This window comes from Eurosta solidaginis, chromosome 1, assembly GCF_040869045.1.
Source record: "Eurosta solidaginis isolate ZX-2024a chromosome 1, ASM4086904v1, whole genome shotgun sequence".
In the NCBI taxonomy this organism is placed as follows: domain Eukaryota; kingdom Metazoa; phylum Arthropoda; class Insecta; order Diptera; family Tephritidae; genus Eurosta; species Eurosta solidaginis.
In genome coordinates, this window is record NC_090319.1 from 254872983 (window position 1) to 254886464 (window position 13482).

Here is a 13482-nt window from a genome sequence, read left to right on the forward strand (position 1 = left end):
CTGGCAAACACCACCATACACGACAGAAAAGGTCGCAGAAACATGACATAACGGGAATGTTCGCGGAAATGTTCGTGTCGTGTATTTGGCGCTTAACTGTACATGAGACGTAACTGTAATCTGTAATATACTACATATGGAAAATTATCAAGAAGAAGCAATCAGTTAATGGATAACACCACCTGCTACTGAATTCGCCTTGCGCGCGTGTGTGGGTTTATTAGTGTATTTGATACTGACATATATATCATTATCTTTTGTGCGTTTTCAAATGAATTTATAGCAGTAGTAGAGAAACCAACCTCGGGTACCAAGGAGCATGAACGACTTTTGTTTAGGATATTGCATTTTACACGCAGAAATTTCATCAGTAAATTCTGCCTTCTCGGCAATGCTAGCTTAGATCAATAACGCTCTATAAATCTCTCATCGTACCTCTTCTAATGTATGGGGCGGAATCGTGGACCGTGTCGAGCGACAATGGAATGCCCCAGTGTACGAGAGAAAAGTCCTGGCGACGATTTATGGTCCTCGCCCTGGTGCTACTTCATGTTGTGGGAATGCACGAAGACGCTCTGGCACAGATATTATATCTATAGGCACCGGTATTTTGAAGCAGACTAAGGGGAGACCTTCAGTAAGACGACTTGATCTCCCTTGGTGTCAGTTATGTTGAACCAGGGATGCTGGCGTGATTTGTTCTGCAACGCCAAAACCATCTAGGCAGTTGAGCGGTAATCCTCACCTTTCCCCCTTCACTCGAAGTCACCAACACAATGGCATATAGTCATGGTTAATGGTTCTAAATAAAGTCGAATCTATTTTATTTTGACTATGAATGTGAGCCGGTGAAGATAAATTTAAAAAAATAATTACAATAAATATATTTTCTGTCCATTTTGATTAATCAATATTAAATTGTACCTCTATAACTGTAAGATGTCCTGCAAAAATTGTTGGATTACGTGTTCCATTTTCTTCATGTTGGAGTACTCTAACAATACTCCTTTGCAATGCGTTTGCAGACCACCATCAGCCGATAATTGCTCGTTTTTTAACGACCGTGATCACGACATGATGACGATCGAACAGAGTTGCCAAAAGTAAAATATTGCATACAAATAACTGATAATAAAATTTTACTACGGCAACTCTGATAAAATGCAACAGCGCACTGGTTTTATGTATACATACTATAGTATAGAGAAATATTAGTTTCTTTATTCACGTAAATGCTTAATAACATAAGAATATTCGTAGTATAAAATATAAATGTTGTATTGCCCCTTTTCATGTACTTTCATTTTAAATTAAATTCACTCCGATAATTCTTTCCGACAACACAATTCCTCTTTAGTACTTTGGCATATGATCCTCTGTGGGTGCTCCATGGAGTGGATGTACTTTGGAAGGTACTCTCACGTATGTACTCTATGGAATACTCACAAACAAAGCGAGAGTGGGATCACCTACTCCTCTCCTAGGACATCGCAATGTTTATTGGAGCACTTTTTTGTATAAATACAGATTAGTTTTGGAACACTCCTATACCCCCAAAGGAGTATTCCTTACACTATTTATGGAGTACTCGCGTTTTTTGAAGGGTGATCAAAACTTCGAAGGCTTAAAAAATCGAACGATTCTAGAAAAAAATCGATTCTTCATTCTTCGAAAAAGGATCAATTAAATCGATTAAAAATCGAATCGAAATCCAGCTCTAATGCGGCAGTTATGCGGTAGTTACTCACGAACGTACGTACCAAAAACCTGTCAGCTGACACGACCTATCTTATGAGTGTGCAATGTAAACGAAAACTCACCGACGTGCAACGCCCGTACGTACGTAGCCCGGAACGTAGAAATCAAAACAATTTTGATGTTTTCCGTAAGAACGTGTCAGCTGATCGCTCTCTCACTAGACAGAGTTGCCTAGTAAACTTTTGTACGCTAATTTTTGACCGTTTGCAATTTTATGCAAAAACGCCTAATTAAAGTTTGAAAAATTGTGAAAATAATTCGAAATAATTATGTAAAAGTGCTGATTATAAATATTTTATCTATTTATACTTATTTAATATGTATTCCAGCCTTTTACAACATCAAAAAATAAATAGGAAAAAGTTGATGTTTCCATAAGCATACATGCAAAATGGTCAATGGCAACAGTGCTTATCTGTAAACAATACAGACACAAATATCTTATGTACATGTACACAGACGCACACATTGATTCCTACGGGCTTGAGAGTTCGGTCAAACGTGCTTCGTACGACAAACGTCCGTACGTACGGAACACGTCGGTGGGTAACTGCCGCATAACGCGTGTTTTGCATTGGAGCTGGATTCGATTTTTTAAGAATCGATTTTTTCGATTCGATTCTAGTAAAAGTCAATTTAATCGATTAAATCGAACCAAACAAAGTTTATTTAAATTTTGCTTATTCTTTGTAACAGTGTACTTGCTTACGTACTAAACCATTTACACGATTTTTCACGACAAATAAAGCTGGACAGTTCCTCTCTCGTTTCCTTGCATGCCGACAAAATTGGAACATCAAGGAATGCCACATAGGTCTTCACTTGATCCTTTCATCGGAGTGAGATAATTAGTATTGTCTATACCGAAATGTCACACTTTTTGCGTTTTTTTTTTGCATCTCTTATTTCAAAATGTAGGAAGAGCAACCTTGGGAACATTAGCCAAAACACTTTCTTCTTTAATACTTACTATTACAATATGTTGCGTAGTTTCAGTTAAAAACTTTATGAAAGTATTTTCTTAGCTTATTTAAAATAAAAAGGAATAAGGAATGTAACTGACGAAATTTCATAAAAATTGCCACTTCTGGGTGTCAATTACGTAACTGTGAAAAACTGAAAAATGTACACTCATTGAAAACTCATTTGCACACACAATTTACACTTTAAATTTTCATGCGATTCTGTATATTATTGTGTACATAGTTTTGCCGAATGAGCGCTAATGTAAAAGTCTTATGTCTGTGAGAAAATATTCATCAAACGCCATGAAAACAAAAAATTCATTCTGCAACAGTGCGTATGAGTTTTGAATGTCAGAATAGTGTACACTGGCTGCCAATAAAACTCACGAAGTTTTTATCAGTGAGTTTTTTGTTCACAGTTTTGCTTTACAGAATCAGAATTTCAAAGTTTAAACAATTTCTTGTGTACACTTTAAAACTCACAGTTAGCGAATAGGGCCCCTGTTTTCATGTTTGCTACTGTCTATGCCATAAAAAGTACTGATTTTATATATTTGTTAAAAGTGTGTTTCTTAATGTTACTCGTGAAGGCAAAACGTACCGAGGATCCAAGCATTGTGTAAAAGATCTGAATCCGTTATCTACGACAATCCTAAAGGGTTACATATCTGTGGCAATCATTCTAATCAAAGCATAATCCAGTTGTTTTTTCGCTCATCTACAGACTGAGATTTCCTTATGTTGTTGTTATTAGGTTCAAAAAAGAATTCTATAGGAGCTGTTGAAGAAGACATTTCCATTAAAGTTGGATGTGACCGCTTCAAGTGATTTAACAAATTGGTTGTATTTCCACCTGTTTTGCATTTTTTTCCGCACAATTTGCATTTCGCGGAATAGCCCTGCACTTGACTAAAGTACTTCCAGACAACAGATCTGCGAATCTTTGGATTACTTATAAGATAGAATTCCCCTTCAGGGTCACTTTCAATTGGCTTACTAGAATCTAAAAATGTGGTATTAATTAATTTTCATTTCGTATTGAACACAATATCATACCACAAAATAGACAAAGACATGTTCAATATATTGCTTGCCAGAAGTGCGAAGAAATGTCTCCATCCTTCTCCTTTCTCTCGAAGCCACCAACAAAATAAAGCTAAAGTTATAAAAACAAAAATTACCGAATATGTACTTCCTCAAGCGTCGGTAAAGTATATAGTGATGAAAACTTCGATGCCTAAAGAATCGAACGATTTAAACAAAAAATAATCGATTCTACATTTCTAAAAAAAAGATCGATTAAATCGATTAAGATTCGAATCGAAATCCAGCTCTATATATAGGTATAGAGCATAATAGAGTTTACACATATATAGGTGCACCAATTTACAGTAAAATGATCCAGAAAAGAAATATTGAGTTAAAAGGAAATGCTGGAAAGAAAAAAGTGTTGGACAAGAGCAAGAATATCAGAAAGAACACCAAGAATGCTCCCAAAGGTAAGAAAGCTGTCATCCAAAATGCATCTTTGTTAAAAGGAGAAATATCTTACTTAATGGAAGGTTCTGAAAAGATATCTGCAATAATAGAAAACAGGAAAGTCCAAAACGTTGCTAAGAATCGCGGCCGAAGGCCGCCAACTCAAGAAGGTGTTCTGTGCAAAAATACTATGGATCGGGCCCCCTATTTCGAACCCTCTCGGGGTCTTTTTACGGTTTTTGTAAATAACTTGCAACAGAAATAAAATTTTTCAATTCCGCTTTTGGATTCTTAAAACGGAAGGCTTAAGTGCAGTATACGGACAATTCCAAAATCAAAAAAAGAAGTATGAGGATTGATAGACATGGTCAAGGTGAGTATAACTACACAATTTTTTTGGCAGCGATTTAGTTTAGCACCCCCCGAGTTCGGGGTTAAACTTGGTATCAAATGAAAGAGGGAGTTCTCCCGATCACAAATATATATAACTTAAAGTGCGCGGACTTATAGTTTACGAGTTATTTGATGTTAAAGTTTGCAAATTTAGCAAATTTCTATAGCACTCTCACTTACAATTTACACATCTTTCAAAACCTTTATGCTCATAAATATCTATATAAATTGGCAACGATACACTTAAATTTCATTTTAGTATATTTCACATATAATTCTTGCATTGTTTTTACTTAATTTAAATGTTTTTATTAAATAAATCGCGCTTTTGTAGCAACATTCACATTTATGTATGAATATATTTTATCGATGACATTACAAAGCTGTGCTGCCACATCAACAAAGAAAAAACAAATATAAATATTAACGTGCCACCTTTCAGTTAATAAAGAAAATGGAAAATATATATTTTTACTACTATGCGGAAGGACATCACCGTGGCGGTAGCCACGGTTATACCACACACCCGGACTTGGCATGGCGTAGCCCAGGGTTATTTTAAATAAGCGCGGCCGAAGGCCGCCTACGCGGAAAGGTGTTCTACGCAGAATTACTGTGCATGGCGCAGCCGGTGTTGGATCGGCTAACATAACAATAGACATAAGAGTTATAAGGTAATATCAGCTCGTTCACGAATGCAAAAAAGAGCTTTTTCAAATTATTGGTAAATAAAGACTAGAAAAGTTAAAGATATATATACATCAGATGAAAGATATTTTTATAAGTTATTTTTCGATTCTGCACCGTTTCCGTTTTTTAGATGTGGCAGCACAGCTTTGTAATGTCATCAATAAAATATATATATACATAAATGTGAATGTTGCTACAAAAGCGCGATTGATTTAATAAAAACTTGTATATTAAGTAAAAACAATGCAAGAATTATATGTGAAATATATTAAAATGAAATTTAAGTGTATCGTTGCCAATTTATATAGATATTTATGTGCATAAAGGTTTTGAAAGATGTGTAAATTGTAAGTGAAAGTGCTATAGAAATTTGCTAAATTTGCAAACTTTAATATCAAATAACTCGTAAAATATAAGTCTGCGCACTTTAAGTTATATATATTTGTGATCGGGAGAACTCCCTCTTTCATTTGATACCAAGTTTAACCCCGAACTCGGGGGGTGCTATTCTAAAATTTTCCCGTTCAGGCAACCACCCGGACTTGGCATGGCGTAGCCCAGGGTTATTTAAATAAGGGCGGCCGAAGGCCGCCAACTCGGAAAGGTGTTGTGCGCATAAAGGAAACAAATACCAGGTGTTCTGCGCAGAATTACTGTTAATTTGCCCAAAATTAAGTTTTGGTATGCCAGGAACAGGACTGTTTGGTATTGCATTGATGGGACTAAGGATATTATATATAATTTTAAATGAAAGCTTAAATTATTTCCCATCTACCAAACTATATTTTCATATATTTAATACAGCAAATAAATTAAAAAAAAATGAGTTTTAAAATTTTGATGTTTTTTAAAAAATTATATTATTTCAGGAAATTCTTTGCAGTTATATACTTAAGATATACATCAAATGAAAGGTATTGGAAATACCTATCCAACGACGTGGATAATCGGTTCAATACTTTAGAAGTAATTTAGATAAAAAAAAAAGCTTATTATGAACTTTGACCTTTTGTTGTTGTTGTTTGCACAACAAAAAAATATATCGTTATGTTTCTTTTATTAATACCTATCGATCTCAATTTTTCGTTTTTTTATATCAGCATTGTCCGTAAACTGCACTTGTTCCAAACGGAAGTCGAGGCGCGTCTTTTCATACTACCTTTGATAATTTCTGATAAAAATTATTTGGTGCACCGTCTTTTGTAAAACGTTACCAGAATTTGAAGAAAGAGGGTTTGAAGTCTCAGAAATCTGAGAAGGCAAATATGGAGTGAGATAATTAGTATTGTCTATACCGAAATGTCACACTTTTTGCGTTTTTTTTTGCATCTTTTATTTCAAAATGTAGGAAAAGCAACCTTGGGAACATTAGCCAAAACACTTTCGTCTTTAATACTTATTATTACAATATGAATAAATTTCTCGCTTCAATTACGGCATTAGAATCGATCTATGTTCAGCGTAATATAAAAAGGAAGTATTTATTACATATGTAAGGTAACATGTTCTCAGTATACGTTTTGCAGCTTTTTAATCAATGAGGTATACGGAACTTTCAATTGACAACGTACGGCAATTTGTGTCATGGTTTGCGTAGTTTCAGTTAAAAACTTTATGAAAGTATTTTCTTAGCTTATTTAAAATAAAAAGGAATAAGGAATTTAACTGACGAAATTTCATAAAAATTGCCACTTCTGGGTGTCAATTACGTAACTGTGAAAAACTGAAAAATGTACACTCTTTGAAAACTCATTTGCACACACAATTTACACTTAAAATTTTCATGCGATTCTGTATATTATTGTGTACATAGGTTTGCTGAACGAGCGCTAATGTAAAAGTCTTATGTGAGTGAGAAAATATTCATCAAACGCCATGAAAACAAAAAAGTCATTCTGCAACAGTGCGTATGAGTTTTGAATGTCAGAATAGTGTACACTGGCTGCCAAAGTCGATAAGGAGGGTGAGGTTCACGATTCCAAGCTCGTCATGGAACTAGGGGGTGGAGAGGGAGGGAGGCTTTGGGGAGTGTTATCGATGTGATGATCCTTTGTCGGATACAGATCCGATACGCTCCGGTAACACAGCACCATTAAGGTACTGGCCCGACCATCTCGGGAACGATTTATATGGCCACATTGAACCTTCAGGCCATCCCTCCCTCCCCACCCCAAGTTCCATGAGGAGCTTGGGGTCGCCAGAGCCTCGTCTGTTAGTGAAACGGGATTCGCCGCTCGAAGGTGAGGTTGACAATTGGGTTGGAGAAGCTATATATTGCGCTACACAACCCCTTGAATCCTTGATATTTTAGTCGCCTCTTACGACATGCATACCTATCGCAAGTATATTCTAACCCCCTAACCCGCTGGGGTTGGCTTGAAAATATAAAAAAGGTTAATGATCAAGGTAAAAACTTAAAGCAAATAATAAATTAGTGCCCCTATTAAGGAATAATGTTCCATTAGAGCTTAGAGCACGATTCCGGACAAAATGTAAAAATTTTTAATGAAATTTGGTGGAGAAATTAGTAAGTCATGAACCTGTCAACTTTTCTCTAGAATTGGATCAGGTCACTTTGGTTTGGTTAAGTAATTTAGTGTTGTGTCCGGGGTGAGTAAATAATTTTTGTACAAAAACTAGAAGCACTCAGAAGATTTGAGTATAGGACACTGGTTGACAGTAATACGCGTCCAAAAATACCGGGCCAAGTTTCAAACGACGCGTTTTGCCATCAGTATTAATAATTCTCAGGCCGAGAATAAAAATTTTAATTGCTGGTCTCGGTGTTCCTCAAGGCAGCCACCTTGGACCGGTTTTGTTCCTGTTGTTCATTAATGACCTTCCTAGTTGTTGTTGTTGTTGTTGTTGTAGCGATTAAGTTACTCCCCGAAGGCTTTGGGGAGTGTTATCGATGTGATGGTCCTTTGCCGGACACAGATCCGATACGCTCCGGTAACACAGCACCATTAAGGTGCTGGCCCGACCATCTCGGGAACGATTTATATGGCCACATTAAACCTTCAGGCCATCCATCCCTCCCCACCCCCAAGTTCCATGAGGAGCTTGGGGTCGCCAGAGCCTCGTCTGTTAGTGAAACGGGATTCGCCACTCGAAGGTGAGGTTGACAATTGGGTTGGAGAAGCTATATATTGCGCTACACAACCCCTTGAATCCCTAGTGTTTTGAAGCGCTGCAAGCCGTTGATGTACGCTGATGATGTCAAACTTATAATGCCTATCCGCTCACCCGTGGATAGGGCATGTCTTCAGGCTGATCTGAATAGCCTAGCTGAGTGGTGTAATGTAAACGCCATGTCACTAAACCTACCTAAATGTAAGTTCATGTGTTTTATAAGGAAGTCCTTCCATGATAAGTTATTGGCGACTATGTAATCAAGCAAGTCACTAATTTTAAACTTCATATTGAATGTTGCGTGAATAGCGCTAAAGGTACTTTGGCTTTCGTTAAACGTTAGTCTAAAGAATTCAATGACCCATACGTTACAAAAACTATATCATAGGTCAGGCCTACTCTGGAGTGGACAATATAACCCTAAAATAGCAAATATTCCATTAGAAAGAATAAACCAAATAAAATACTTGGGAGTAGACGACAGATTAAAGTTTGATTAGCAGCTTAAATATGTAGAGGGGAAAGTTTCAAAGAAGATAGGTTTTATGATACGGACGTGCAAGCACGTAAGCCGATACTATAAAACAATGGTTTATGAACTTCATTTTATATATTGCCCAACAATTCTATTTACAATAGCTGATTCAAGTAGAGCGAAGTTGCAGAAAAAACAAAATACGGTGATACGATTTATTTTAAGGAAACGTTTCGATACGCCCAAACAAGAACTATTAAACTGCTTGAACTGGCTTAGTGTGACACATCTTTTGCTATATTGTAACGAATTTACTGCAATTCCCCTTATTTGCAATCTTCTGCTAACGTTCGTATCACTGAACTATTGAATAAATAACTCCAATATTGAATAATGGAAAAATGGCCTTTATTAAAGTACTTCACAATAACACTTATACTTTGCAACTAGCTTGCTTAATAACCAAACTGACTGATAGCTTAAATAAAACTGATTTCTCGCCTCCACTGTTTTCGCCTCTTTAACTGTCCGACCTCCTCGTTGCATATTTCTAGGCTTTTCTAATTCCAGAACTTACTAGTTAGTTATAAATTTCTCAGCTACAACTACAGATGTATAATTTTTATAGCTTCTCTCATACCCCATGCGCTTGTATGTGTGAGCGACACTTCCACAATCACAATTGCATACCTTTAGGAGCATTTCAGATAAGATATCTGCATGTGCTTGTGCGTTGCTCTCAGCTGCGTGTACCTACATATGTGTAGACATAATGATTGATTCGTTTATGTAGATACATAATGATTGATTTATGGATGTGCGTGCAAGGCGCTGCTTAGCATCGGCTTAGAGATGGCAGCACCCCTTAGTTATGCTAATATTCGTAACACTGACCTTCACCTAAGTCTGATCGTCCCGATCAGACAAATCTCCCGATCTAAACGCCGCTAGCATCTCCAAATGTACCATTCTTCTACTCCGTGGTTTCCGAGTGGTTTGTATGCGGTAGATGGTATCACTGATCTTCACAACTTTGTACGGGCCTTCCCAACTGCACCGAATCTTGGATGGAACACCTTTCCGCCGGTGAGGGTTGTATAACAGTACCAAATCTCCCTCCAAGAAACCTTCCGAATTATTGTTCTCATCGTACCTGCGTTTCATCTTACTACTCATTATCCTTGATCGTTGCCTCGTACTCTGTTGTTTGGCCAATCAACTACCTTGTAGAGCTGGCACTTGACGGATTAGCTTCACATAATCAGTATCGTTCCGACGTTTCCCAACAGAAGTGCGCGATGGCTTGAAACCACCCTTGCATTCTTTCTGGAAAATTTATGTAGGGAAAAAACTGATAACTGAAGGTGTATGTAAAGATAGTATGGAGTATCTGGGCTTCATGTATACATCCATAATTAATGAAAGCTTTAGAGACGGGACCTTTCCGTCATGTTGGAAAACTGCGACGGTTGTACCAGTTGAAAAAGTGAAAGGCAGAGAAAAACCAGAAGAAATGCGACCTGTTAATACGATGCCCAGCGATGAAAAAATAATAGAGAAAGTCGTAAAAGACCAGCTTCTCGAATTTTAAACAAATATGAGATTATCATAAGTGAACAATCAGGTTTCAGATCCAAACACTCCTGTGAAACCGCTCTAAACCTGGTTGTCGCAGAATGGAAGGAAGGAATGTCAACAAGTTAGTGACAGTCTCAGTGTTCCTAGACCTAAAAAGGGCATTTGAGACTATTGACAGGGTAATACTACTAAGGAAACTACATAACATAGGAGTACGTAATAAAACCCTGGTGTGGTTTAAAAGCTACCTTAATGGAAGGAAGCAGAAAACCATAATTAGAAATCAAACTTCCCCTGAAATTGATATTGAGATAGGCCTACCACAAGGATCTGTACTTGCAGCAATACTATTCATCATATACATAAATGATGTTAAAAACTGTCTGAGCCATTGCAAGATTAGGCTTTTTGCAGATGATGCACTATTGACTGTAAGCTGTGCATCGGAGAGAGAAGCTATGTCCAAGATGCAAGAGGACTTAGACGTAATATATAAGCGGTTGTGTCAAAACAGGCTTAAAATAAATATTGACAAAACAAAATTTATGATATTAAAGAGAAAATCTTCCGTGGAAGAAAATACGTCGCTGAAAATAGCAAATTGTACGATACATAAAGTAAATGAAATGAAATACCTCGGAATAATAATTGATGAGAAACTAAAGTTTAACGAGCACCTTAAATATACAGAAGCTAAAATATCAAAAAAAAATCGGATTCTTGATTCGCACCTGTAAACATGTGGGCAAATATTATAAAATGGTATATAGATCCATTATAGAATCTGACCTCTATATTGCCCTACAATTTTATTCACATTACTCGAATATCTCAAGACTCCAGGAGAAGCAAAATAAAGCAATGCGGTTTATCCCTAAGAAACGTTACGATACACCAATACATGAAATGCTTGAAAGCCTAAATTGGCTAAGCGTAAAACAACTCATCGTATACTATACTTTAAAATTCAGATTCGATTAGATTAGATTATTTATTTATTACGGCCAGAAGCCTAATTCATAAATTAGAAAATATTACAGTTTTTTTATCTTATAGCTAAGGTTTTACAATATTCATATAATTTTGTTTTAAATACTGTTATTTGGTTGCAACTTTTTATATCCATAGGCAGATCATTGTAACTTTTCAGACCGTTTTAGAAAATGTTCTGTTGATCAATTTCAGTTCTAAAAAACGGCAATTTGAAATTATGTTTGCTCCTCGTATTTATGTTGTGAGTTTGCTCAACTAATGCTATATTTTTATTTAAATACTCAGGTACATTTCCATGTTTGATATTAAATATGAATTTCATGGAGTGGAAAAAAATCTTTTGTTTCACACTTAACCAGTCTAAAGTCTTCAACATGTCAGCCGTTCGTGTATCTCTAGGTTTCTGAAGAATACATCTCATGCATCTATTTTGAAGCTTTTGGAGCTTGTCTACTTCTTTATCCGATATTATGAATATAATGGACGGACAGTACACGAAGTGCGGTTCTATAACTGATTTATATAAGATTATTTTGTACTTTTTTTATACATAATATACATAACATTAAAATAGTGTAACGAATTTGCTTGCAAATCCTCATATTTGCCTTTTTGCTAAGTTCGTATCACTAAACTGTTGAATAAATAACTCCAATATTGAATAATGGAAAAATAGCCTTTATTAAAGTACTTCACAATAACACTTATACTTTGCAATTAGCTGGCTTATGAACCAAACTGATAGCTTAAATGAAACTGACTTTCAAGATAATACTGCTATTGCTCGCTAGATATCGTCTTAATCGAAACTGCTTGACAACTCAAATCAAACTGAATTCCAGTGCCTATACAATTGCCGCCTTTTATACTCTTTGATTTCAATCTTCGCATCTTCTAGGCGCTTCCAGAATCTACTAGTCCAGCAGCTCTCAAACTTCTCAGCTGTAACTACAATTGCACAATTTTATAGTTTTTCTCATTGCATACTTATAGGAGTATCTCAGATATATGCATGTGTTTGTGCATTGACTCTCCGCTGCTCGTATACGTACATGGTACATATGTGTAGACGCAATTATTGTTTCGTTTATGTAGATACATAATGATTGATCTATGGATGTGAATTCACGTCACTGCTTAGCATAGGCTTAGAGACGATAGCATCGCTCAGTGCTGCTAACATTCGTTACACTGCCCCCCACCTAAGTCTGATCGTCCCGGTCAGACAAATCTCTCGATCTTAACGCCGCTAGCATCGCCAAATGTACCACTCTTCTATTTCGTGATTTCCCAATTGCTTGTATGCGGTAGATGACATCACTGATCGTCTTCACAACTCTGTACGGGCCTTCCCAACTGCACCGATATTTGGATGGAACACCTTTCCGCCGGTGAGGGTTGTATAGCAGTACCAAATCTCCCTCCCGGAAACCTTCCGAATTATTTTCCTTGTCGTACCTGTGTTCCATCTTAATACTCATTATTCTGGATCGTTCTCTCGCACTCTGTTGCTTGGCCAATGAAGAACTAATTTGTAGAGCTTGTTCTTGACGGATTGGCTTCACATACTCAGTATTGTTCCGACGTTTCCCAACAGAAGTGCGCGCTGGCTTGAAACCATCCTTGCATTCTTTCTGAAAAATTCTTTCAGTCATTTTAGTGCATCCATTAGGGTTTGTCGATGCCGGTCTTTTTCTCGCAAGTACTTTTAATTTCGCTTTATTTGGCACATTCGATCCATCAAACTTTCCTTTTGACTTTCGTGGCCTTTGTCGAGTGTTCTCCACCAGCACTCGCTTACTGCTGAACCCTTTTTCCAAACTGAAGTTAAGTGGCACATCTTGGTTCTCATAATGCATCACCCTTCTCTGCATATCGATCTTGATGTCATGGTCAACCAAGAAATCCACTCCCAATATAACTTCATCAACAATCTCCGCCACAACGAATTTGTGTAAAACCATAACCTTCCTAATTAGGACTTCACAGATCACTTCTCCCGGACTTGGTTATACTCGC

At 36.8% G+C, this 13482-nt stretch overlaps 1 protein-coding gene across 1 annotated transcript in view; it reads left to right on the forward strand.

The window, feature by feature from the left end:
* The first annotated feature begins 4068 nt into the window (after nucleotides 1-4068).
* LOC137237125 (RNA-binding protein 34) overlaps nucleotides 4069-13482 on the forward strand; it is a 44943-nt gene continuing 35529 nt past the window's right edge. The window contains exon 1 of the mRNA XM_067760401.1: nucleotides 4069-4222. Within this exon, the coding sequence (XP_067616502.1) occupies nucleotides 4120-4222 (103 nt within the window). The 5' untranslated portion in view covers nucleotides 4069-4119. The remainder of the gene's footprint in view (nucleotides 4223-13482) is intronic.